Here is a 27,706-nt window from a genome sequence, read left to right as displayed (position 1 = left end):
TCATAATGGGTAGAGGTAGGCAGGAGGCTCAGAAGCAAGAGTAGTGAAGTGGTTCCCAACAGCTGCCTCCCCGCAGTTGGTCATTCCCGCAATCAGACAGTGATTGCCTTCGTTTGTGAGATCACAGTAATCACAGGTGGTGTCAGGTTACTTGCACAGATTGACCTATCAGGCACTCCACAGGGCAGCATGCCTACTTACCACTGGGTTAATATCAGCAGCAGTGGGCTGAGACTTTCATGGTCCTTACTTAGCCACTTGGGGCCTCAGTTGGCACTGGGGTCGCAAGGTTAACCATGGACCTCACCACCCAGAACTGGTGTATGTGGAAAGGTGTTAGGAGCTGTATGTGCCACCATCCACATCTAATTAAGTGCCCTTACTGCCTCCAATCTCACCACCTCTGGTAGCACAACAGTCCATCCATTCACTTAGACTCTGAAGCATTCAACTGACATAAAAGACACTATATAGTGTTTTATTTCTGCTGTTTCATAAAGGATACAGATCATAATTCATGGTCTTAAGCACAATAGGTAAACATATTCAAAAACAGCATTTAGGGAATACTAAAACAAATACCTAGCAAAAGACATGCTTGGATGTTTCCATCAATGGTAAACATTACCATTCGCTCATCCTGTTTAATGAATATCCCTGTTTAGGTGTAGGCTTCATTATCTCTCTTCTGGATTTAAATGAAAAGATTAACCAGAGGTGTCAGCTGGCATGCATGAAATGTATGCAGCTTTCTTCCCAGAAGCCTGCCATCCATCTGCTCTTTCCCTTCAAACAATTCAGCCAAACTAGACTTTGCCAATATTAATGACTTGTTTGCTTGTTGGGTAGATATGTGTAATCTTGAACTATTGTCAGGCAGCATAGCGGCTCAGTAGTTAGCACTGCTGTCTCACAGCGCCAGGGACGTGGGTTCAATTCTATCCTTGGCTGACTGTGTGGTGTTTGTACCTTCTCTCCATGTCTGCATGGGTTTCTGCTGGGTGCTCGTTTCCTCCCACAGTCCAAAAATGTGCAAGTGAGACGGATTGGCCATGATAAATTACACATAGTGTTCAGGGATGTGTAGGTTAGGTGCATTAGCCATGGTAAATGCAGAGTCCAAGGATAGGATAGGGTGATGGGTCTGAGTGGGATGCTCTTCATAGGACTGGTGTGGACTGGATGGGCTGAATGGTCTGTTTCCATACTGTAGGGATTCTATATTCGATGCTATGTACTGTGCATTAAGACAGAGCATTTCCTATGTATGTATGAACATTCCTTGCTCTTGCTAGAAAATTTGACTCATTCTGGGGCAATTTCATCTCTCACTTTGCGTGGAAACAGGCACAGTGATTAGATTAGGTTACTTACAGTGTGGAAACAGGCCCTTCAGCCAACAAGTCCAGGCCGACCCGCCGAAGCGCAACCCACCCATATCCCTACATTTACCCCTTACCTAACACTACGGGCAATTTAGCATGGCCAATTCACCTGACCTGCACATCTTTGTGACTGTGGGAGGAAACTGGAGCACCCGGAGGAAACCCACACAGACACGAGGAGAACGTGCAAACTCCACACAGTCAGTCGCCTGAGGCGGGAATTGAACCTGGGTCTCTAGCGCTGTGAGGCAGCAGTGCTCACCACTGTGCCACCGTGCCGCCCGTGCTTATGACCCAATTCCTATTGGAATCAGCGCCATTTTGTTGGATGTTGTGAAATAACCAATGATCTCCTATTGAAAACAAACAGAATCCTCATTATCCCAATTTCAGGTGAAAATCATAGAAACCCTACAGTATGAAAGTAGGCCATTCAGCCCATCAGTCCACACTAACCTTTTGAAGATCATCCCACCCAGACCCTAACTCCTACCCTGTCAACCTGCATTCACCATGGTTAATCCAACTAGCCTGCACATCTCTGGACAATTTAGCATGCCCAATCACCCTAACATGCACATTTTTGGACTGTGGGAGAAAACTAGAACATCCACAGGAAACCTATGCCAACACGGGGAGAATGTGCAAACTCCACACGGTCACCTGAGGTTGGAATCAAATCCAGGTCTCTGGTGCTGTGAGGTAGCAGTACTAACCACTGAGCCAACATGTTACCCAATAGTCTCAAGACTCTCAAACTTTGTGCATACTGAGAGCAGGCGACAACCAGTTTTTATTCCTGAATCCTTGTCTGATTGCTTCTTTCATATTCCTAATACTATACAGCACAACATACTGCAGTATTGTTATTCCATGACACTTTGCAGTATTGCTTTAAACTCTTAAGGTATTTTCCTATCTCGGTCTGAAATTGTCCAATAGTGAGGGATGGGTTGAAATTTGTGATCAGACTCACAACTTCCTCACTTTGCGCATTCGATGACATTCAGCTGCTATTAACCTGTTTCTTGACCCTGCCTCCGTGCCCTTATTTCTCCATCTGTACCATTTCCCTTATCCAATTTATAGTTGTATAACTTAGATCAAAGAACTGTATGCTTAAGCACATGACTTGCCTGAGAGTTTACCAGTAGATCTGATTAGCTTAACTTGAGCAATGTCTGGACTCTCCTCCACATCAAAATCCTCCTATTACTGCAGAATTGTCCTCGATAGTGAAGGAATCCTAGATTCCTTGCATCAATAACAAATCACATTTTCTGACCTACTTCCTCTATTTCTCTATTGTATCTCCAACATAAAATGTGAAGAGGTATTTTTTCTTCTCAAGTTTAAATTTATTACTTTACTATGTTAAATAACAATAGGGATTGTATGTGTGTTTCTGGATAAAGCTTAGTTTAATCAGCTTAAGGTTTTAAACGACAGCCTGTAGAGATTTATAACAATCAGGTTCATGGTGATACTGCACTTTAGTGATTTAAAAAAAGTGAATTAGTTTGGCTGCCCATTTCCTTCTAAATAAAGGGGCAGGCCTAGCATTGTTAAAGTGGCACCTAAAATCCATTGATCAACATGGGATGTATCCAGGCATAAGTGGATAGGGAAGTCTTTCAATTAGCATGACAAAGGCAGATGTCCAGCTAATCAGGGTACATTGAGGAAGCCCATCATCTAGCAGAAGCTGGAAGGCTCAGCACAAGTAACTAAGTCTGGGAGGCTGCTTGTTTCCTCCACCCACACCAACATTTATATTCTACTTCCCATCACAGAAGTGCAACTTTGGAAGGAGATTGTGTTTCATGTAAAAAGCTAAGCCTAAAATTCATCTTTAAGAATGCAGAACATGACTTGGACCTTCAGGCAGGTTCATCTTGTCAAATTTAGTGGCCTGATATACCTGGCCTACCACCTGCTGATCCTACCTTCTGAAACATTGGTGATGTGGGACACTTTAAACATAAACGTTGTTTTTGCTGGGACATGAACATGATTGATTTCTGTCAATATTATCTTAGGAGTAACAAGATAATTGATGATTTATTGCTTGTTATTAGGAATTCATCAGAAATGTGAACCGTCTGAAATTGTGAAAGAGTCCTTTCTTTTTAATTCTCAAAGGAGAATGACAAAAAAAAAACAAAGGAACTACCATTTCCCAGGGTTGGCAATATTCTCTTAATAAAACAATGTTGAAATGAAGTTGGTATCCAGTCGCCCTTTATTTACATGTACACGGTACATGGACTCTGACCAGGCAGCTCAAAGCCAGTCCCTAAAATGACTGTCTATTTATTTTTTTCTCTTTTCTTTCTTTTTTCCAGCACTGTCCTACGTGATTGTGGCTAGTGACTGGGCTGATAGTCTCTGTTTTGTTTTTAGGTTATTGCTGAACAAATGTCACTTCCACGCACTGTCAACGTCCCTTTCTATCACTTTGTTCCTAATCAGGAGTCGATTGATAGGACTGGAATTGACCAGTTTAGATTTTTCCTGCTTTTTGAGGACAGGACATACCTAGGCAACAATTTAATTCATGGTGGCAAGTATTGGAGATCAGGTTTTCTGCCAAAATATTGTCAAGTTTCATAGGTATCCAAAATCTTCAGCTGTTTCTTTATCACCTAAAGTGAACGGAGTTGTTTTTTCCCTTGTTACAATCTTGAGATTTATTGTTGTTATCACATTCTTCATCTTCACAAAATTGACTCTGGGCTACCTCTAATATTGTTCACTTAACATTGACATCACAGCTGCCATCTTCTGTTATCATTTATCCTGAATATTTAAACATAACTACATATTGCAGCACTATCCATTTCTACCTTCAAATGACCATTGTTTTTGTCTATTTGTGTTCATATTCAACCCAAATTCTAAGCTTCCAGATGTTTCTTGAATTGCAATTTTTCTTGATTAGTAGGGTTTCTTATGATTCTGTAAAGTCTCCTGTTTATATCCGTCAGCCAGGGCTCCCTGATTGGCCCAGGCTGACAGACCCAATTAAGGATCTTATATTCAATGAGATCTACCAGGCCTTTATTCCAATCACTACAAATGTAAAAGTTTATTATACAAAAAGAAAACACAAACTTGCCGCACTTTAAAAAAATCTATTTGAAACAAATGCAATAAAAATATTAAAAAGCCAGACTAAATTCTTTTACCCCTAATAACAACTTTATAGACACTCAAACCTCAGTGGAGGGTGTTATGGACCAGGCCAAACCCCCTCAACATATTTTAGGAAGATAACCCCGACCCTAACTTTTCTAGTTATTTTAGGCAAATGTAAGGAGTGATATCCCAGAAGTGATACAGTTGGATTCAAGTAAAACAATTTATTTACACATCACCAAATGGAACACAAAAAAACCCAGAATTTAGAATAACGAGTTGGAAACTTGACTGAAATGAGGAAACTGTTCCCCTCCCCCATCGTATCTCCCTCCGAAGCTGCCTGACCTGCTGTGCTTTTCCAGCACCACACTCTCAACTCTAAATCTCCAGCATCTGCATTCCTCACTTTCGCCTAGTTGATCTTAACCTCTCAATCCCAAGACTCAGGTAATGTCCTGGGGACCAGTGTTTGAATCTTACCATGGCCGATGTTGCAAATTGAATTCAATAGAAAAAAAATCTAGAATTAAGAGACTAATAATGAACATGAATCCTTTATTGATATTTAGTGAACCAGATGGGGTTATCTTATGTCCTTTAGGGAAAGAAACTGCTATCCTTATCTGGTCTGGCCTACATGTGACTCCAGCTCCAAAGCAATGTGGTTGACCAGCAACATCCACATCCAGTGAATAATAACAGAAATCAGTTTTTGTTCAGCAAATTTCTCCAATCATTCAAAGCTATTTTCTTTAATTAATAACTCTTCTGAAGATCCTTAATAAGCTAACTCCTAACATGTTTTCCTTAAAAACATCTCTTCAACGGCCATTCTTGTCTTCAACAACCTTCCTTTCTGACATCACAAAAACCTTCTGGATCTTTCCTCTTGTTGATTTCTAAGGCACTCAGGACTTCCTCTGCCCTGACTGCTTTGGAGACTGTTAAACTAACAGTCCTTTCCTCTCTGAATGCAGTTGCATGCTGTTTCTTCTGTATGGCTCTGACTTTCTGTCTAACTGGGCTCCTTTCGCAAGGCAACGTAAGTTTTTTTCCTCTTTTGCCTTTTTTGTGATGTACTGGATTATTTACCCCTGTGGTTTAAAAGACTTCAATTAAACATGTAAACAAAACAAAGCTCCAGACTCTCCACACCACTCTCAGAGCAAATCTAAAATTAAACTAAAAACTCTTCTTAATATTAACAAATAAAAATATAATTTCAATTTAAAGCTATTCATTATTCTTCCACTTTAGAACCCAAGCCCCCAAACAATAACAACATATTATGAACACTCGTCACACTATAAGGATTACATTTAATAACTGAATTGATACTTTCATTGTAGTTCCTACTGGAACCAAATAAACTGAAAGAATATCGAACCTATAGTAAAGTGACTTTTAATACAATCGGAGTTCGATTTTAATTGCCCTGTTTAGATAGGCTTGACTAGAGATGCTGGAAACATCTCAACTCTGTCTGCAAGAATGACCCCAACCTTACAGTAACTTGACATTTCAATACATCAGTTGGCTCTCATATTAACAGCTCTGTCTTATGTCTGTTAACTGTGTTGCAGTGAAGCCAAATGTAAGCTGAAGAAATAGCACTTCATTCCCCACAGGCACATTAAGCCTTCAGGATTCAACACTGCGTTCAGGGTGTTCACAGCATGAGAACTGTCCTCCATTTTCTACTGCCCTCCATAATGCCTTGTTTCCATGGATTTGTTCATAATGGAACTGACTTATTTTCTGATATTAACACCCACCATTAACACAGATACTTCATTTATAATTCTCCTTTACTACCAGTACCATTCACTTTACATTTTACTGTTCTATTCGCTCCTCCCCCTCCTTTATTAGCAGAAAAACCATTACATTTCCTGCCCAAAGAACTGAAATGATAACTCTATTTCTCTTTCTTTAGACATTTGCAGACCAGCTGAATTTCTCCAGCACTTCCTGTTTTACATTAAAATTATGCCTGTTGAGTCTAAAAGTGACATATGTATGAATGGAGTAAAGCAGGAGCAAAGTCATTCAAAGTAATGGAAGTGAAAGCAAACAGGTTTTGTGATAGAGAGTATGTCAGTTTGGAAGCTCAGAGTTTAGTTGGATGTTGAAGCTGTTCAAGTCTGAATTAACCTAAGGCCAACCCTCTCCTCTCTTCATTTGTTTCACTCTTACTGCCTCTTTTGTTATCTCTAACTTCTCTTCCATCATTCTCTCTTCTGCTTCAAAGTTTCTCACTCCTGCACAGAAGCAAAGTATGCATTTTAACCGCATTCTGAAGATGAGGAAATAAAGGTAACCTGAACAGTTGAATTGCATCACCAATAATTCAGAATTCATTGCCATCAATGAAGGGATCAACAAGCATTTACTAACCATGTTTCCAGGCTGGTCATGTTGCTTGCACACTAGGATTTTGAATACTTTTGACAACATTTCATATTAAAACTAGTGGCTTGTCTCGTAGATGTGTCAGAACAGGCTTCTGGATGCAAAATTAATGGATATACTTCAATTAATATGCTATGGCTGCCTAAACATCAGTACAAAGTTATGTACATGGTATATCTGGTCAACCATTATGCTCTTAATATTCATCCTTACATAGCAGCTCCTATTTTGCCCAACATCTGTTATTAGTTTTTTTTAATTCAATTGTATCCTCTACCATATAATTACATCCTTGGGCAGCACGGTGGCTCAGTGGTTAGCGCTGCTACCTCACAGTGCCAGGGACCTGGGTTCGATTCCAGCCTCAGGTGACTTCTGTGAGGATTTTGCACATTCTCCCTGAGTCTGCGTGGGTTTCCTCCGGGTGCTCTGGTTTCCTTGCACAATCCAAAGATGTGCAGGCCAGGTGAATTGGCCATGCTAAATTGCCCATAGTGTTAAATGCATTAGTCAGGGGTAATGGGTCTGGGTAGGTTACCCTTTGGAGGGTCGGTGTGGACTTGTTGGACCGAAGGAAATCTAATCTAATCTTTCATTTTACTTTGCTTCAGACAAGAGGCCAAGATGTTGAACTGCAAAAATCTGTATTTCTGATTTCAGGATGATATTATGGTTCAAGTTTGAGAATACAAGTTTGAAACAGTGGCAAGGCAAATGGTTAAACTCTATTCCACCAAATTCCATGTTTTTTAATTATACAGTTAGGAATAGGCAAAACTAAAGATTATAAAATAAACTTTAAAAATACTCTATGAATAAAACTAAATAACCAAAAACTAAATAAAATAAAGTCACAGAAATAGCTAACTGTATTAAGCTTTTAAAATCCACTACTTAAACTCAGTTCATTCAGCAGGGAAATGGTTGGTTATGTAGATAAATGCACTTCTTTCAGTTGGCTTTAGGGTGACTTTAAAATAAGTTTATTGTGCAGTGAAATCATTATGGTCATAAAGTCAACACGGCATGGAATTTCAACTTTGTTGTCTCTGGGAAATGTTTAGGTTGCAGGTGCAGTTGGAGGGTTGGTGGTTGGAATGAGAGCAGTCATCCATAATTTCAGGTCTCTGCCCTCTCATTTTACCTTAGGATAATTGAACTTTTGCAAGGAAGGGAAGGAGTAAGGCCTAGACCTGTGGTATATGCCTTACAATAAAGTGAGAAAGGTTGTTCCCACATGCTTTTCACCTTGCAGGTGGTGCTATAGCCCCAAAAAAACAGAAGAACAGATGTATTTAGGGAGAAATCATGATCACAGGATCGAGGCTGTAGAAAGCGTGGTTGTCGGTGTAGGAAAGAAGTCAGGGTTGGATTGAATGTAAGAATTGCAACGGTGAATATTGGGAGGTGTCGAGGTTATGGCTAAGGGAATTAAGATGGATGGTGCAATGTGATCACACAGGGGACCTACTGGGGGAGTTTGCAGGGATAGAGACCGTAGAGATGGGAGAACAATCAAACAAATCACAAGGGTTTGCAGAATAACTTCTTGCGTCGGGACGCTGTACCTGATCTTTCCAGTTGGGCACTGATCAGCCTTGGCAGTCTTGACGTAACCCCGGAGCTCTACCAGACACTCTAGATCATGCACATAGTTCTAACAACTTGAAAGAAAGACAAAACTGAGCCACAAGTAGTACTGTAAGGCCATTTGCCTCATTGCTATAGTACAAGGTTCTTTTTTCCTTTTCAACTTTGCAAGATATAGCAGTGAAGAGAAATGGGATATGCTACAAGGTTCTGCACAATAACCTACCTGCATGGCTTAGAGGCCATTATGGGTCAAGGCTATACGTTACTGAAAGACACAGTTGTGATTTAATATCTGGAAACAGTAACAGAGGCAGATGTCCTTGATATTGCAGACTTCCAGTCCCAGGATTTTAAACAGGAACACAAAGAGCGAGAGACTGGCAGATACAGAACAGCAGCTCTTGCTGTCTGAAGGAAGGAAATGGTTTTTATCTCTTTTAGTTGCTTAACAGAAGGGAGGCTTGTCTACTGGTCAAAGAGAAGGAACCTGCAACAATTTAAGAAACTGCAAGATATATCTGAGTGAGGTGGAGAAATTACATCACCAAAGTTGGTCTTACTGCAGAAAGTTATTTTGGAAATACTCAGACAGATGAAGTAGTCTGAGGCCTTTAATGGCTGCTGTATGTTCTAACTCAATGAAACAATGAGCAGTGATCCATTAGAAGCTTGGAGTGATTTATTGAGATGGTTGTAGCGGAGTAGGTTCATCCACTCCATACACTGCTTTTTCTCTTTTTTTTTTGCCTTTTTTCTTCTTTTCTTAAATGTTTTTTTCTACTTACTTACCTTCTGGAGAGAGCTCAGTTGTGGAGGCAGCTTTGACAATGGTATCGCAGCTTTGTCAGGTCTGGAGTGTGGCAACAGCTCAGGGCCCAGAGCAGGGACTTTGGTGGTCAGCAGCATTGCACCTTGTTGCAGTCAGGAGTATGGCAACGGCTGGGGACCTGAATCATGACCTTGTTGATCGGCTCGAGGTCTGGTGCATGGCAGCGGCTGGGGGCTTGGACCGGGGCTTTGATTGAGCCCAATGCAGCAGTGAGGGAGGTCTCTTGGCATCTGTGGTGGCGGCGAAAGCAGGCAGCTTGAGGTCTCCTGGAGAGTGGGCCAAAGTGAAGAAGACCAAACCCTTATAGGGAGCTCGAGCCCAGCATGGCTAAACACCTAAGAAAGACTACTGAACTTTTAACTTTATTTAGTATTAAGTGGAAAAATAAAGAAGGACTATAATGTTTAACTTTATTTCATTATTTTTCAACTTTGTACCTAAGATTTTGTATCTAGGTACTTTTGTTCCTAAGGTAGTACCAGGAATGGTGACATAGTACACTTTTCACTGTACTCCTGTACTTCAGTACATGTGACAATAGAATCTAATTCTAGATTATTTCCTAAATGACTGTATTCGGTGGAAAACATGTTGTAAAGTATACATGCAGCATGGGATTATCAATTGCATTCAGACATTCAAAAGCGCTATGTTCTTTGTGGTTTAGAGTATGTTGTCTACTAAGTAAGGTTTAGTTGGTGTTGCTTTCATTTTGCTTGTTACAGTTAATGTCTTAAAGAAATTGCATGACAGGACCTCAGAAGCTCAAATATATCTTTAGAGTTATTGATGCCTAGACAGATCATACTGAACTGTGGGCTCTTGCTGGGTATGAATCCAAAGGCTGAAAGTAAGCACACTGGAATTTACCAGAGCTTGAATGAACAAGATTACACAGTTATTTCTGAAATATTTATTGAAAGGTTAACATGACTACTTCTATTGCTCAAGTGCTTCTCAGAACAGATGACCTGGCTGTGAATGACTTGCAACAATTAACAAAAGGTTGATTTAAAGATAGTGGAGGAAAAACTAGAATAGATTTAGACGTAGGAGGCAAAGTCTGTTGAGATATTGGCTCAAGACCTAAACATCAGGGACAAAAAGTATAATCTACATAAAATATATGTTGAGTTAGCTAGAATTTAGTTACAAATCAAACATCGGAATCCGAAAAGCAGAGACTTGAAGAAGAAGAAATGGAAAACTTTGAATTAGAAAGAGAGGAAAAGGAGGGAAAAAAAAAGATGTGAAAAATTGAACTTGAATTTCAAAGATGTGGAAGCGCCAGTGTTGGACTGGGGTGGACAAAGTTATAAAATCACACAACACCAGGTTATAGTCCAACACATTTATTTGGAAGTACTAGCTATAGGAGCACTGCTCCTTCATCAGGTAGCTTTGGAGCAGGATCATGAGACACAGAATTTATAGCAAAAGAGTACAGTGTCATGCAACTGAAACGATATATTGAATAAACCTTGATTGCTGTTAAGTCTTTCATCTTTTAGAATGGATTGCAGATTTCATATAGGTTAATATGTAAATCCCAGAACTTCCATCCCAAATGTCTGTATAGCTGCAATTACAATATTGAAGGTGCTGAACCTAGCCATCCTTAGTGTTATGCACTATTTTATGGTCCTGTACCATGAGTATGTTATGGGAATTTGGAAGGTGCTTACAACTTTGCCAAATAGAGTGAAGGTTTCTAAGCTGCAAAGCATAGCTTGATCAGCGTAACCACTGGTAACACTGATTCCTGGTGCTGCTTGCCAACAGTGATTGGGGAGAGGATTTCTAGTCCACACAGTAAATTAGTATCTAAGGTTCAGATAGCATGTACAGCTTATAAGTGTCTTCCACCTGTACTGTATGGGTGCCTATGTAATATAATTGCTCTGTGAAGGGCCTCACATCACTCAAAGGTGAAGTGCATCCACAACTCCTTACACAACAAAACATATATCATACTCACTCTGGTTGCAGCCAATTTCACTGGTTGCCTCATCGTGCACTTGTTATTTACAGTACAGAGGAAGGAAACAGTGGTTGCTCCCGACACAGTGAGTCTCAGGCTCAGTGTCCTACCTTTTATGAGTCCCCAAATGTACACATTCTCTTCTTTGCAGCCCTCCTCATTAACCCAATGGGCATAGAATACCCCTACATTCCCATTCATTCAATCTAGATTTCTGCCATTCTGAATCTTAATCGCCCTACTTTAACCCTTCCCCAGCCCCAACATTGAGCAAATAAGATGAATACAGGAGCTTACCATCTGCCCCATCAAAGCCAGAGTATTGTTGACAATCAATAGCCACTCCTCCCACACAACCCTTTTCCTCCAGTATTCCAACACCTCCCAACATACTGAGTTGATTCCTTCAGAATCGTTATCCTCTGATTATCCCTGCGAGCTAACTCCAATTGCCACAATTGAGTTCACCAGCTTTCCTGTGACAGCAGTGGCCTGATAACACTGAGTGGACACATTGACTTACACTCTTGACCCACTTAGGCAGACAGCCCCAAATGATAAGTGACCATACCCCTGACTGACTACCTGTGACTCCTAAGACTTTGCACAGGACCTAAAGGGCTGACCATGGACCACACCCTGGACTGCAGAAATACTGACCCCTAACCCTGACCCGCCCATCGGGCTGGCCAGGCCCCTGGATTGATACGGAAGGCTGTTTTTGACATACTGTGTTTGTGACCTCTTGACAGATGACAATTCTCCTTGACTTGATAGAGGACTACATCAATTAGACTTTGAAACATGGCCACTCAGTCATAGAAACCCTACAGTGCAGCTAGAGGCCATTTGTCCCACCAGGTCGGCACCGGCCCTCCAAAGAGCACCCCATCGAGACCCAGATCCCTACCTATCCCCTTAAACCCCGCCCATTTACCATGGCTAATCCAAATAGCCTGCACATCCCTACCTACATATACCAGACAATTTTTCAGGGCCAATCTACCTAGCCTGCACATTTTTGGACTGTGGGAGGAAACCAGAACACTCCGAAAAAACCCACACAGACAAAGGTAGAACGTACAAAATTCCACACAGACAGTTGTCCGAAGTTGGATTCAAACCCGGAACTCTGGCTCTGTGAAGCATGAGTGGGAGATGGATAGTGCAGGTGTGAGACTGATAAAGCACAATGACATACAGCAACACGTCCACTCCCTTGACTGACTGATCACTGATAATAAACGTGACAGCTGCTTGGTTTTGTGTCTGCACTAAAATGCAAGTCAGCAGAGATGGACTTTGAACATTTGAGTTCTAACTGAGGGACAAATTGCAAAAATGAAAGACATAGCTATACAGAATTAGATTTTTGTGAAAATTAGAGGAAAGGAAATATTTAATAGGTAGTATAGAAGATTGTGCAAGATTTTGAAAATCTCAGAGAAGTAATACTAATGAAATAATGTAAAAATGATGCCCCATTTGGAAAAGACCAGAACACATACAATTATTACAACTGTGTCAGGAAAGCAAGCAAACAAAATAATTCTTCGAGATACAGGGTCAAAAGAATTGCTGGCAGTAATAGATGAAAGGAAACTTCTTCTAGATGGAACACTAGTTAAGAATGTATTATGGGCATTAATGAAGGCTAATTAATCATTCCATTACAAAAAGTGAAATTAAAACATGATTTAATTTCTGATATTACAGCTGTGGAAATTGTGTTGAAGTTGTGTATTCATTCTGATGATTTTACACGAGGAAATGGTCTTGCAGGAGATAAAGCATTTCTGTCTCCAGTGACATTAATCAAGTCCCATGAAACTGTGGGAGTTAAAAGTGTAGAAGAAAAATCCAGGACTGTTTTAGAAAATGCTGCAAAAATTACTATTTCACAAGAGATGTCTCCAAAAAAGTCAAAAACTCACACTGTTCATCTTAAAAATCCATTTTTTCTTTTGTCAACAGTTTTCAGTGCTTCTGCGGTCTATTTTGACATCTCTTGCTTGTGATTTTATTCAGACAGCTTGACTTCAGTTTCTGTTGCTATTAACTCTTTTGAGAATTAAAGTACGACATGGAAACAATTTGGGCTAAAGACTTTGCCCTCTCCATTCAGGTCACAGAGTTATAGAGATGTACAACATGGAAACAGACCCTTCGGTCCAAATCATCCATACCGACCAGATATCCCAACCTAATTTAGTCCCACTTGCCAGCACCTCCCATATCCCTCCAAACCCTTCCTATTCATTTACCCATCCAGATGCCTTTTAAATGTTTCAATTGTACCAGCCTCCACCACTTCCTCTGGCAGCTCATTCCATGCACGTACCACCCTCTGCATGAAAAAGTTGCCCCTTAGGTCTCTTTTATATCTTTCCTTCTATCCATGCACCATATATTTTATAAACCTCTATAAGGTCACCCCCTCAGCCTCCGACACTCCAGGAAAACAGCTTCTCCCTATAGCTCAAATCCTCCAACCCTGGCAACGTCCTTGTAAATCTTTTCTGAACCCTTTCAAGTTTCACACTATCCTTCCAACAGGAAGCATACCAGAATTGCACGCAATAGTCTAAAAGTGGCCTAACCAATGTCCTGTCCAGCTGCAACATGACCTCCCAACTCCTGTACTCAATACTCTGACCAATAAAGGAAAACATACCAAACGCCTTCTTCACTATCCTATCTACCTGCGACTCTACTTTCAAGGAGCTATGAACCTGCACTCCAATGTTTCTTTGCTCACTAATACTCCATGGGACCTTACCATTAAATGTATAAGTCCTACTAAGGTTTGTTTTCCCCAAAGTGCAGCACCTCACATTTATCTAAATTAAACTCCATCAGCCACGCCTCCTCCATTGGCCCATCTGATCAAGATCCCATTGCAATCTGAGGCAACCTTCTTCGTTGTCCACTACACCTCCAATTTTGGTGTCATCTGCAAACTTACTAACTATACCTCCTATGCTCACATCCAAATCATTTATATAAATGATGAAAAGTAGTGGACCCAGCACCAATCCTTGTTGGCACTCCACTGGTCACAGGCCTCCAATCTTCAAAACAACCCTGTACCACCACTCTCTGCCTTCTACCTTTGAGCCACTTCTGTATCCAAATGGCTAGTTCTCCCTGTATTCCATGAGATCTAACCTTGCTAACCAGTCTCCCTGGGGAATCTTGTCGAACGCCTTACTGAAGTCCATTTAGATCACATCTATGCTCTGCCCTCATCAATCCTCTTCGTTACTTCTTCACAAAACTCAATCAAGTTTGTGAGACATGATTTCCCACACACATGGCCATGTTGACTTCTCCTTATCAATCCTTGCCTTTCCAAACATATGTACATCCTGGCCCTCAGGATTCCCTCCAACAATGTGCCCACCACTGACGTCAGGCTCACCAGTTTATAGTTCCCTGGATTGTCCTTACCACCTTTCTTAAATAGTGGCACCATGTTAGCCAACCTCCAATCTTCCAGCACCTCACCTGTTATGTTATCTTCTGAGACAAAACATTTGAGAATCAAAGAATTGGAAATTACTTTTAAACTAATTGCAAACACTTCTGTCTCTGATATTAAAGCACATAGGATTCCACGATTAAAGCACAGTTTAAAATCACAAGTACTCAAAAAGAACCTTATCCGAATTTTAAAGATATAATCAACTTTTTGGAAAATAATAGAAGAAAACATAAACTGTCTGAACTAAGCTTTGCCAAGTCAAAGACAAAATCAAATGTTATCAAAAAAACAAACCATCCAGAAGTAGCAATGCCTTAGTAACAAAGAGTCATGCACAATAGAAGTGTAGTGTTCCAGCAAAGCAAAAATATCTTTATCTGGAAAACTGACTTTTAGGGGCTTCATATAATGGAAAGATTCTGGGGAAAGGAAAGGAAATTTAGATGTCTATGTGGTTGCAAATAATGGCTTAAACAAAAACAACTGAATATAATTGGACTTTGTATCTTTAAAAAAAGCTCTATAGGACAGTGTGACTCATCAATGTAATAAACTAACCCCACTGCCTGAAAAAGGGTTTGAATAGAACAGAATAGTATCCCTACAATGTGGAAACAGGCCCTTTGGCCCAACAAGTCCACACCGACCCTCTAAAGAGTAATCCATCCAGACATATTCCCCTACCCTATTGAATCTTTGAACACATTGGATACCTGCACTGCAGTCAAAGGAAGTAGACCTTGCTAATTTGCAGAAGCAGATTGAGAGAAACAGAGAGAGAGAGACAGACAGACAGACAGACAGAGTCCAACTTACCATCAGAACAATAATCTACAATCACAAGTGCCAGCCACTAACTGGTAATTGTATGACCACAGTTAATAGCATATTTGAGTTGGACATAGGTTTACTTTCTGGAAGTAATATATTTGAGCATTCAGGTGCTGAAAATCAGCGAAGAGTTGATTTGCTGGGAGTAAAGCAACAAAGCAGGGGCTGTATTACTTTCTTTTCTCTTCTTTTTGTTTCAAACTGTTAAATCTGTAACACTAATCTGTAACCAAGACAATTTTCCTGTCACCTTTTCAAATCCGTACCCATGTTAAACCTGATAATTGTGGGTACAAATAAAATTACCCCATGAAGTGTAACAAACCTTCCGGCAAATCAATCTGTTCTGTTGTAATTGAAGGATCAAAAGAAATATAAGTAGGGGGTTTCGTAAAAGGCAGGAACTTCTACAACTACAAAAAGAGACATTCCGAGATAAATGAAGGCTGTATTAAGAGAAAGAAAAAACATCTTTCAAAAATCATATTTGTCATTATAAAAGTCTCCACCAATAATTAATCCCTGAAGACACAAAATTTGTATTGCTTACTGCGCAATTCAAATTGATTGTCAGTAATTAACAGCTCTGATATTGTTAAAATCTCGTAGTGACAAGATTTAACTTCCAGTGGTGACTTCAGCTAGTATCTGCTGTGCAAGTACAATAACTTAGCAATAGCTGATCCATTTCAAGGTTGACAAACAACAAAAGCCACTCCCGTGAAGCTAACAGTGACGCTCAGACAGTAACATTTGAATTTAGCCATTAGCCATTTAGCACTATTAGCCACACAGTTACTTTGATGATAAAACCTCAAAATTATATACAGATCTAGATAAAGTTTTCAGAAGCAGCCTACACAACTTTCAAAAGGAATGACTGTGCTTGATAAGCCTCACAAAATTCTGTGCAAAAAGAACAAGTTAAAAGGGGAAGTTCTATGGATGTAGTGGTTTAAGAAAGCCTTTGATATGATACTTCATGGAAGACTACTTGAAAAGACTAAGAAGTGCGCAGTCAGAGGGCGGACAAAACAAATTATGCCTAAACTGAATGGGAGATTTTTTTTCCAAATTTTGGATGTCCGTAATGCTTTCCTTTAAGGTTTAGTTCTGGGACCACTTCTGTTTACTGTGTATGTCAATAATCTGAATATGGCCTTGGACACAATGATGACATAATATGTAGATAATACCAAAACAGGAGGCATTATCAAATCTTCTCAAGGAAGTTGCAGAGATGTTATAAGATAGGACAATAGCCTTCTGCAAGGAAACGCAAATAAGAAAACAATTTATTTTATTGGCACAATGCAGCTTTTGGGACAATATTTTCTAAATTATGAAAGGAGAAACGCAAGTTATAATTTGACTGCTCCCAGTCTAAGAACAATAGGTCAATAATAGGTTAATTCTGAAAAATGTGTGATTTGGAGCTGCTGGTGTTGGACTGGGGTGTACAAAGTTAAAAATCACACAACACCAGGTTATAGACCAACAGGTTTAATTGGAAGCACACTAGCTTTCGGAGCGATGCTCCTTCGTCAGGTAATTGTGGAGGGCACAAATCTAAGGCACAGAATTTATAGCAAAAATTTACAGTGTGATGTAACTGAAATTATACATTGAAAAATATCTTGATTGTCTGTTGAGTCTTTCATCGTCAGGTGATTGTGGAGGGCACAAATCTAAGGCACCGAATTTATAGCAAAAATTTACAGTGTGATGTAACCTAAATTATACATTGAAAAATATCTTGATTGTCTGTTGAGTCTTTCATCTGTTCGAATACCATGATAGTTCCATTTACACATGAAAAAAGTGAAACTATTATGACATTCAAACAGATGAAAGACTCAACAGACAATCAAGGTATTTTTCGATGTATAATTTCAGTTACATCACACTGTAAACTTTTGCTATAAATTCTGTGCCTTAGATTTGTGCCCTCTACAATCACCCGACAAAGGAGCGGCACTCCGAAAGCTAGTGTGCTTCCAATTAAACCTGTTGGACTATAACCTGGCGTTGTGTGATTTTTAACTCTGAAAAATTTAGGTTGTAAAAATTTCTACATATTTTTACAACGCTGTGGAATACATTGTGAGCATCAGTAACTAAGGCAGAAACTAAATATTCAATATTTAACTGGACATATAGATGAATGAAAAGGTAATAAAGAAATATGGGAACATGGTTGGTGAATTAGACAGAATTAATTACTTGCTTACAGAATAAATACCAATGTGTACTGGTTGGACAAACTGGACTATTTCGGTATTATAATTTCTTTGTTCTTCCTGCATGAAAGATTGAATTACGAGCTGATTTTAAAAATGCATTTATTAACAGACTTCATTTTCCTGCTTTCCACTTAATAAATCTCTCTGCATTATACTCTTTCCCAGAAAGCCTGCAGACCAAAGACTTGCATGGAAATTTTACTAGCTCTGTTTTAAAATATCCAATAGAAGGCAATACCTAGAAATTACAAGATTGAAACAGACCACTCAACCATGTTCACACAAGAAAATGACCTGGTTCGATTGAGCCTCTAATTTTCAATACAGAATTGAATGCTACCTCCTCACAACAATCAGACTGAGATCTGGATTTTAGCATTGTGCACTTATAGGTATGATTTAGATCCTTCTAAACCTGCCAGGCTACTACACATGATACCTCAGAACATGGTCTCATGGAAGGAGGAAAGTAAGTGGAATTACGATAGTAACTTCAAAAAGCTGCAGTTGTTTCCATAGTAACAACATTTCAATGCTACGCAAGATGACAGTGGAACGGAAATCTGTCAGAACATTTTAAAAAATCAGCCTTTGAAGAGTTGCAAAAGAGTTTAAACACAAACCTTTTGTAGGAATATGTAAAACCCCAAAAAAGTCCTTAATCCCTTTGAATTCTGATACTATTTGCAAAACAACAGAAATTTATCCGAATTAAATATTTTGACTAATGGAGCTGAAATTATTGATATTGATGTTGCTCTAAATTAGGAAACTGCAGTAGACATCCATTAGTGCACTGGCAGGCATGGTCCCATGAGAACTTAGACATGGCGAGTGTCAGTACCAGGACCAGCACATACTGCAGTTTGTTGGCTTGAAATGCTTGAACTGCAATTAACTTTCAACTGGGTTACTGCATAGAACATTTTGAGACAGTAGAAAATTCCCCTAACAAGGGATGAAAAATTGATGCGGTTCTTTTAGAAACACTGCCGACAGTTGCAGCCTTAAAAGGAATGACTGACCCTTTGAATCGAAGGAAGCATGTGAAGTGAACCAGAGACTGAGGGATATAGTTGGGTGGATAATGCAAAGTAACATAGGAAAGCTATCAGAGTATTATTGCAGCCACTGGCTTGAATTCTCTTATTCTACATGACACTTGCAATGCAAACGTGATGTAATGAACAAGTACTTTTGCAGCATGCAAAAACTGTAGCCATGAGTAAAAATGCTATTTGACAGGGAATTTCTAACTAATCACAGGGTCGTTAAAAGTTAAATCAATTCCTAGCAAAGAAAGAATGTTTACTACAAGCAACACAATTGACAATCTTTCAGTGATTATTCATTATAACATAGGGAGTGAAGGGTAAATCATTTAAAGTAAAGCAGTGAAGTGCGTTTACAATTTTAGAATGCATGGACTACCTGTCGGACAACACAGACTTTTTTAAACCACAATCAACCAATGGACCTTCACATCTAAAACTGAAGCCACTTCAGATGAAAATAGGACACATGCATATTTTATTATGCACACTCTTGCCACTATGCTTCATTTGCAGAACTTTTCCTCTAATGACTGAGTTGGTTGCAGCAGGATTAGCTGAGCCATACATCAAGGTGTGTCTCACATTTAATCTTTCCTTCCTTTGACGTTAACTGATTACCACCAGGATATCAGTAATAATGTCACAATAAGTCTTCACCTTGGGTTAGTGAAGGAACAATCAACCAGGATTCATTCAATTCATCTCACTGCTAAAATAAAAAAAGGAGGGAGAGAGGGAAGGGTAGTTAGTTTTTTTTATGCTTAGCTCCAATCTTTTTGGCAGCATGAGCAAGCTGGCACAGTTATGAAAAATATATACTGAATTGTTCATGTTTCACTCTCTTTAAATTAACACTGGGCCATGATTTGTTGTGGGATTATATATGACAGTATCTGTATTAGATATAATTCCTTGCATGTTTACTTTTTAAAAGAAGTTTTTGCATGGCAAATTGCTGAAATGGCACCCTGGTAATGACCAGTAGGGCATGTTACTGTGTATTATCTCAACTAATCATGTTGAAATATTGTGAAATTCAGTGTGTTTGGATTGAGACTGAAGTACAAATAACTATGGATAAAGACAACGTCAAATCAGTTACAGCAAGAAAAACAAGAGGAAAAAGATTGAATTAAGAAAGTACAAAGACAAAGTTAAAATAAATTAATTTTAATTGTTTAAATCTTCAACAATTAAATGTTAAAAAAAGATACTTCATAGTTGCAATTGTTCACTTTCAGAATTTGTTAATAACCCACACTTTTAAAAGGGTACTTCAACTGAAACAGATAAAGACTAACTTTCTGTGGCCAGCATGAAATTACAGGAACATAACACCATTCAGTGGTGACCCCTTCATGGCAGTTCCATCAATGTATTACCTATAAAAATATTAATTTGCAAACATAATTTGGTTCATCAAGCCTCCCATTGCAGAGATGGTGCAGCCTCATCAACAGATAAATCACCATTCTTCCTTCCAACTTCCCTTAATCACACAAACCTCTGAAACTGAAAAATGACCAGGGGAAAAGTACGATTTGCATTAAAAAGACAACATGAAAAAGATAATCAAGCAACAAGTTGTGTTCATTCTATGTATGAAATGTACTGTTATCTGTCAACTCTGATGATTCATATCTTTGAACTCAATTTTCTCTAGAATGCCTATCAAACCTATGCTTAAACAATGACATGGTCTCTATTCAATCACTAACCTCTCAGCTTCGAAGACTGCAACAAGAGCAAAGATGCATACAGGTAGTTATTTTTTACCTTTGATATAATGAAATATCCCAAGGCTCTGATAGGCAAATAAACTGCTCATACAAACATGAAAAATTGTTCAATGATGAAACAATCTCTCACATAATTTTGCAATTCCATTCCTTTTCTTCTTTGACTCCTCCACCCAATCAATGAATGTGTAATTAAAATTTCCAAGAACAATGATTTTGCTATTCCTACTCATTTGCCTCCTCCGTGTATAGTCTTCCTGCTCAGTTTCCCTCCTACAAATAGGCGGTCTTTCATGCAAAACTATTAATGTAACAAAGCTCGCTCTAACTTTTGTCAAGTGCCTCTGCCAGAACTTCTTTTTGTGCATATCAGTCATCTCTTCAGCATGCAAACTCCTCTTCATCAATACTGCCACTTCACATTTTCCCAAGGATTATTACAACTCAATGTGTTTGATTTTAATTTTGCAAAGGCACTAGGCTGGGAGGCAGTGATGCCTGTATCGTTGTGTAACCAATGTTCTCACCACCAGCCTATTTCCACTGAGGCTACTCATGAGATGTTTTCCAGAGGCAGGAAGCCATTATGGGCCATGTAAGATAACTCATCACAAACTATCCAGAGACACTGAGGCTGAGGCCAGACAGATGGATGGAGCTGGTGTTGCTTTCTTTAATTCCACATTTCTGTGGAATATGGGTATCATAGGAGCATAGCTGCAGCCATAGGCCATTCTGCAGAGGCACTCCTTTTATAAAGGTGGCCCAGCTGCTCAGGGCCACATTTTATTTCAAACATTCAGAATTTTTGAGAGCTCCCCCATCTTATGGTGCCCTCTCCTTTCACCTACAATATCAGTGTTCAACTCTTACAATGGGGCTGCTGGGTTCCCAGAGCCTCCAGGGATCCTGCAGATCACCCTTATTGAGTACTTCCTCCATATGTTCCCTACGGTCCCATTGCAGGATTTTCCAGATTTGATCCTGACAGCAGGATTGGGAGCTGGGAATGAAAATTATGTTCAAAAATATGCCTATATTCCACTCGTGCAATTTTGCAGCTCTGTTTTCTATTAGGCTATTAAACATCAGAAGTACTGATTGATGATAAATAATCTATGTAATAACAGTAACTGTATTTACATGAAATTACAGCCTGATTTTCCAAGGAGCTGCAATCTCTCGCAGGTTGCTACTCTGTCCCTTCTTTTTAATGAAAGGAGATAGCTCCACATTTCGGACAGGAAATTTCAATTGGCACTCTTTCAGCAATGTAGAGCAGAACTTCCATTGACAGTTCTCTTGTAGCACAGAACATTCAGGGGAAGGCGGTCCAGAGTCACAGCCAGCTACTTTGCCAGCTTCTGTCAAATGGTAAGTACATATGGTAAGGACAAAGTTAAAATGCTGGGAGGATAGGATGCCAGAATGGTAGGAGGTTAGGGTGCCAGGCAAATAGGAGCAGGTTAGGTGGATTAGCCATAGGAAATTCAGGGTATGGGGTTGAGGCTGGGCGGGATGGTCTGAGGGTTATGGGGCTCAATGGGCTGAACGACATAACAACAGCCATAACTTCATCTCTTAGCAAAACCCCACTGCATCATTACCACCAAGTCAGGAAATTAACCCAGGTTTAGCAAAGCGTGCAGGAGGGCATACCAAGAGCAGCACCAGGTACACCTAAAAATGAGGTGGGAACCTGGTGAAGCTACAATACAGGATAGCTTGTATGCCAAACGGAAGAAGCAACTTGCGATAGAGTTAAGTGATTCCAATGGATCAGATCTAAGCCCTGCAGTCCTATCACATCCAGTCATGAATGACGGTGGACAATTAAACAACCAAGCAGAGCAGAATTCACAAATATCTCTATCCTTACAAATGGTGGAACCCAGCAGCGTGCAACAGATAAATTTGAAACATAAGCAACCGTTGGATCAAATCCTAGACGTTCCTCCTTAAAGGCATTGTGCGTCTACCTACAATAAATTGACTGCAGCAGTTTAAGATGATACTGCCACCTTTTTAAGGGCACTAGGGACAGGCAATAAATTATTGCCTAGCCAGCATTGCTTATCTCCCATGAGTGGTTAAAAATAAAATGCATCTCTCCCCAGAAGTGTTGAAAGGATGATCCATCTCGGCCTCTTCTTGGAGGTCCCCATGATATCAAGAAATGGCTGAAAGCACTGGATTCTGCAAAAGCTATAGATCCAGCAATCATAATGAAAACTTGTGCTCCAAAACCACTTGCACTATAGACAATCAGTGCAGCTATAACAGTGGCATCTACGCAGCAACATGGTGTAATAGCATAAACTTCAGAACTTTAATAATTGTTCATAGATTGATAGAATCAACAAGGATAAACTGTTACATGTGGAAAGCAGCAGCAATGACTCTGTCTGGAATAAGCTGTTAAGGAACAAAGACAGGCTGTTACGTAGAGACTCAATGCAATTAGCCAAGTTTTGGAAAGGAGGGAGTTGAGAACAGAACTGCTTTAACACTGTTTGATAAACTGATGCTTAATTGCAACAAAGGACAAGGATTGTCCTGTAGAAGAATTGATGGAGTTAATCACAGAAAAGCTGCATCGTCAAACAGACAATTAAGGGCAAATACGACAAGGAACAAAGAAGCTAGTTCTGATAAAAAGGCAAGCTGCAGACTTCCGGTGATTTGGATGAAACGACTTTTAAAAAGTCATCAAAATATCACAAATAAACTCGGAGGACAAAAATCTGTATAACAATTGAATACCAGAACTCTCCTTTTTACAGAACTTCAAAGAACACGACCCAGAATTGAACCCTGGACACTTTCAGAGGCAGACACTGTTGTGAAATTCTGGCCAAGTTCCACCATTAATCGGGTAATAGCTAAATTTGGGTTGTGAAGCTTAGCTTGCTGGTTTGAGGGGCCTTATTTTGGTTGCTACATGCAAAAATGTTTAAATAATTGTTACAGTATTTGATTGAGAGATTTATTAATAAGTGGTCGAATTAAAGGTAACTTAATTTACTCATAACAATGGAAATCTGTCTAGGTATATTCAAGAAGGCAGTTCACTATCAACCTTCTCAAACTCAGTTAGGGATGGACAATAAATGTTGCTCAAGCCACATCCCATCAATGAACAAAAAAAAAATTAAGTTCAAAACACCAATCTCCATTTCCTTTCAGCATCTGTGGGCGGCACGGTGGCACAGTGGTTAGCACTGCTGCCTCACAGCGCCAGAGACCCGGGTTCAATTCCCGCCTCAGGCAACTGACTGTGTGGAGTTTGCACATTCTCCCCGTGTCTGCGTGGGTTTCCTCTGGGTGCTCCGGTTTCCTCCCACAGTCCAAAGATGTGCAGGTCAGGTGAATTGGCCATGCTAAATTGCTAGTAGTGTTAGGTAAGGGGTAGATGTAGGGGTATGGGTGGGTTGCGCTTTGGCGGGGCGGTGTGGACTTGTTGGGCCGAAGGGCCTGTTTCCACACTGTAAGTAATCTAATCTAATCTAATCTGCATTTTTCTGATAGGATTTAGGTTTCTTTCTTCACTGCTGCACATTATTCTTATGCTGTATTATTCTTTTATCACGTGAAGAATTATAGCGGCTCAGTGGTTAGCACTGCTGCCTCACAGCACCAGGGTCCCAGGTTCGATTCCAGCCTTGGGTGACTGTCTGTGTGGAGTTTGCACATTCTCCCCTGTCTACGTGGGTTTCCTGTCACAGTTCAAAGATGAGCAGGTCAGGTGAATTGACCATGCTAAATTGCCCCATAGTGTTAGGTCAATTAGTCAAAGGGAAATGGGTCTGGGTGAGTTACTTTTCGGAGGGTCAGTATGAACTGGTTGGGCCGAAGGCCCTGTTTCCACACTGTAGGGAATCTAATCTAACTGTTTGACACTAGGCCTGCAATAGGTGTAGCATCCCTCTCTCTGGACCAGAAGGCCTGGGTTCAAGTCCCACCTGCTTCAGAGGTGTGTGATAGAAATTCTGAATAGGTTGATTAGAAAGTGTAACATTAAAAAGGGATATATATTATATATATATATATTTTAAAAAATGATCCTTTGTCTTATTTTTGCAAAATTTGAGTTCCAGCCTTGTGGCACTTCTCTGAATGGTCGGCAGCACTAGGAACGTTTCCTTGTGTGTCACCACAAAAAGCAGAGGATTGCTGAAGGGGATAAATTTCCACAGTCCCTCGGAGATTAGTCCTTTGGTAGCTGCAGTGATAGTAATATAATCAAAGAAAACAATGTCACAGTATAATGCCATTGGCCAGAATCTTAGCAGCACACCACTCACTAAGCAGCTAATGCAACATTTAAGTGACTACCAAGTGACCACTTCCCAACCTTTCAGGCATTTTGCATGTGGCAGAAAATCCCAATGCCATGTGATAGCCTCCTAGCTGGTTCTGCACTGGGGGCTCTTTTTGATGACCGCTCCATGGCTTCCCAGGTGCAACACCCACAACAATGACATTGCCCGATTTGGCCTGCCTGCCTGATACTGGCTTCCCACAATCCAGTTCACCTCTCTTCAAGGGCACCGTGTCATCTGACTGCATGATGTCCCTTTCATATCACAACACTGAGGCAAAGTTAGAAATCTAGATTATAGCAACATGAATTATGATGAGGATAAGATAGGCTTGGGGATAAATTGATGCTGAGAGAGGTTTGATGTAAATTACGCCAATTTTCTAATGGAATTGATATCCACTGCTTATGAAAAGCTTTCCATAGTAACAGTGGGTATGTCAACCCCACCTATCTGGCAGAAAACAGATAGTAAAGCTGTTAAAATCCTATTAACCTGACATCAAATGTGAGTCAGCATCAACTGCGAGTCAGGATTTCTCAAAATAGGAAATACTTCCTGTTAAGTGGATATGTTCAAGGCCTACAAGATTTTACAATATTATAAAAATGTAAGTAGGGAATAACTTGAAGGAAAATAGTCACACCTTATGCATTTTCTTCTTATAAATGTATATAAATATAATTAGTTAACTAACTAAATCATGCAAGAATGAAAAAAAGTACATTTAATTCTGAACAGATACTGGTCCGATTATTAATTGAAGGGAAGAAGAGCACAGATGTCCATACTTTTTGGTTTCAAACATATGCTTGAAGTATTAGCACGGTGCATCAGATCTCCAGACATCCATGTACATAGAGTAGTATCCAGGGAATTTTTTTTAAAGAGGCTGTCAAGACTTTTCAAAATTGATACTGGCCCTTCAAGGTCCAGAAATCCAAATGACAACAAGAAAATCACAAACATATTGCACAGCAACTGTAACTATAATCATGAAACATAAATTCCATAGGTACTGAATTTTTTTTGTTATTTACAATATTTCATAGTTCAATATAAACCAAGATTCTTTTTAATTTTACATGAAATGTTTCAGGTATCATTGATATTTCTTTCTCTATTATAACAATAAATAGCAGAAATTCATATCAAAAGAGAGAAGTTAAATTGTAACTTGGTCTGCCAGAGTGTTGCGAAAATGAAAATATTTTTGTGGTAAATTTCCTCAAACTTTCTTGTTTCCCCAAGTTATCAAACATTTTGCTTCTAATAAATGCATATAGTCTTGGTAATCCTGAAAATTAACAATATCATTTACCTCCAGTAATAGCAAACAGAAGGCATTAACAGTGAAGTGCATCACTGACTTTGCTAGAAACTGCAGCGTTAGCATATTGGATACTGGATGAAGGCACAACTTGGGAGAAGACACTTGTTGTGCAGCCTAAAAACCCACAAAAACTTAAGTTCTTTCTCCAGCTTTTGTCACAAAGTACAACTAAAATGATGTATATCAGGCCACTTCTCTGTTTTTCAAAATTTCGTGACAACACTAGTTGATTCTAAAGGAGCCAAGTGTGATTTTGTTTTAAATATCTGCTTGCTTATATGATGTAGACTTCACTAGCAGGGACAACATCTATTGCCCATCTCTACCTACCCTTGATAAAAAAATGATAAGCCATTTTCTGAAACCGCTGCAATCTGCTAGAAAGGGAGTCCTGGTCTTTGACCCAGTGACAGTGAAGATGCAAGGATATATTTTCAAGTCAGGGTAGGTGTAAATCAGAAAGGCATTTGCAGGTGGTGATATTTTCATGTATCTGCTAGCCCCTGCCCTTTCAGGTTGTGAAGACTGGGTTCAGACATTTCTGTCACATATCCTTAGATAGTTGTACTGCGTGCTCAGTGAGTCAAGGGTTGATTATTTGAGGTCGATGAGGTGCCAATTAAGTATATTGAATTATCCTCGGTGTCAATTATAACATAATGTTGATTGTGTTTTATACATGGGTGGAAAAGGCGTGGGATGTCAGGTTATTCTTCGCAGGGAATATGCCACTGTGAATTTCTTGTGGCTACAAAGTTTGTGTGACCAGTTCATTTAAGTTCCTTATCGACAGTGGCCGAAGAATGTTGGTGGTAAGTGGTTCAGCAATGTTAATGTGATTGAATATCAAGGGCAGATAATGGGAGTTCCTCTTGTCATTGCTTTGTACTTGTATTCTGAGAGCATTATTTGCTGTAGATCAGCCCAAACCTGAATGCTGTCCAGATGGAAATATCATCCACAAACCATCCTAATGGTAGTATTAAGATGTCTGATTGTAACTTGATGTCAATATAGTGAGACCACCTAAAACCCTTATTGATTGAGAGAAAGTGAGGACTGAAGATGCTGGAGAATCAGAGTCAAAACGTTTGGCGCTGGAAAGGCACAGCAGGTCAGGCATCATCTGAGAAGCAGGACAGTCGAAGTTTTGGGCATAAGCCCTTCATCAGAAAGGAGGTGGAGGGGGGAGCTGAGAGATACGTAGGAGGGTGTGGGTGGGGATGGGTGTAGGTAGCTGGGAAGGCAATAGGTAGATGGAGCTGGGGGTTGATAGCGATATCACTAGTTTCCCAATCTCCCCTCCACCCACCTCATCTCAGATTTAACCCTCCAATTTAGCACCGCCTTCTTGACCT

General features: G+C 39.8%; 1 protein-coding gene across 6 annotated transcripts in view; it reads right to left on the bottom strand.

Moving 5' to 3' along the window:
- The window catches only part of hhat (hedgehog acyltransferase), a 238,649-nt gene that overhangs the window by 46,974 nt on the left and 163,969 nt on the right, over nt 1–27,706 (bottom strand). For 4 of the 6 annotated variants that reach the window (XM_043695749.1, XM_043695746.1, XM_043695747.1 and 1 more), the window contains exon 12: nt 8,729–9,626. The exons of 1 other annotated variant lie outside the window; for it this stretch is intronic. In XM_043695749.1, the coding sequence (XP_043551684.1) occupies nt 9,484–9,626 (143 nt within the window). In that variant the 3' untranslated portion in view covers nt 8,729–9,483. Of the gene's footprint in view, nt 1–8,727; nt 9,627–27,706 lie in introns of those variants that run through there. One more of the 6 variants, XM_043695743.1, reaches the window with a different exon arrangement.

The sequence above is a fragment of the Chiloscyllium plagiosum genome, chromosome 9, assembly GCF_004010195.1.
Source record: "Chiloscyllium plagiosum isolate BGI_BamShark_2017 chromosome 9, ASM401019v2, whole genome shotgun sequence".
NCBI lineage: Eukaryota > Metazoa > Chordata > Chondrichthyes > Orectolobiformes > Hemiscylliidae > Chiloscyllium > Chiloscyllium plagiosum.
The sequence above is the reverse complement of the archived record's forward strand: the minus strand, read 5'-3'. Positions and strand labels throughout refer to the sequence as shown.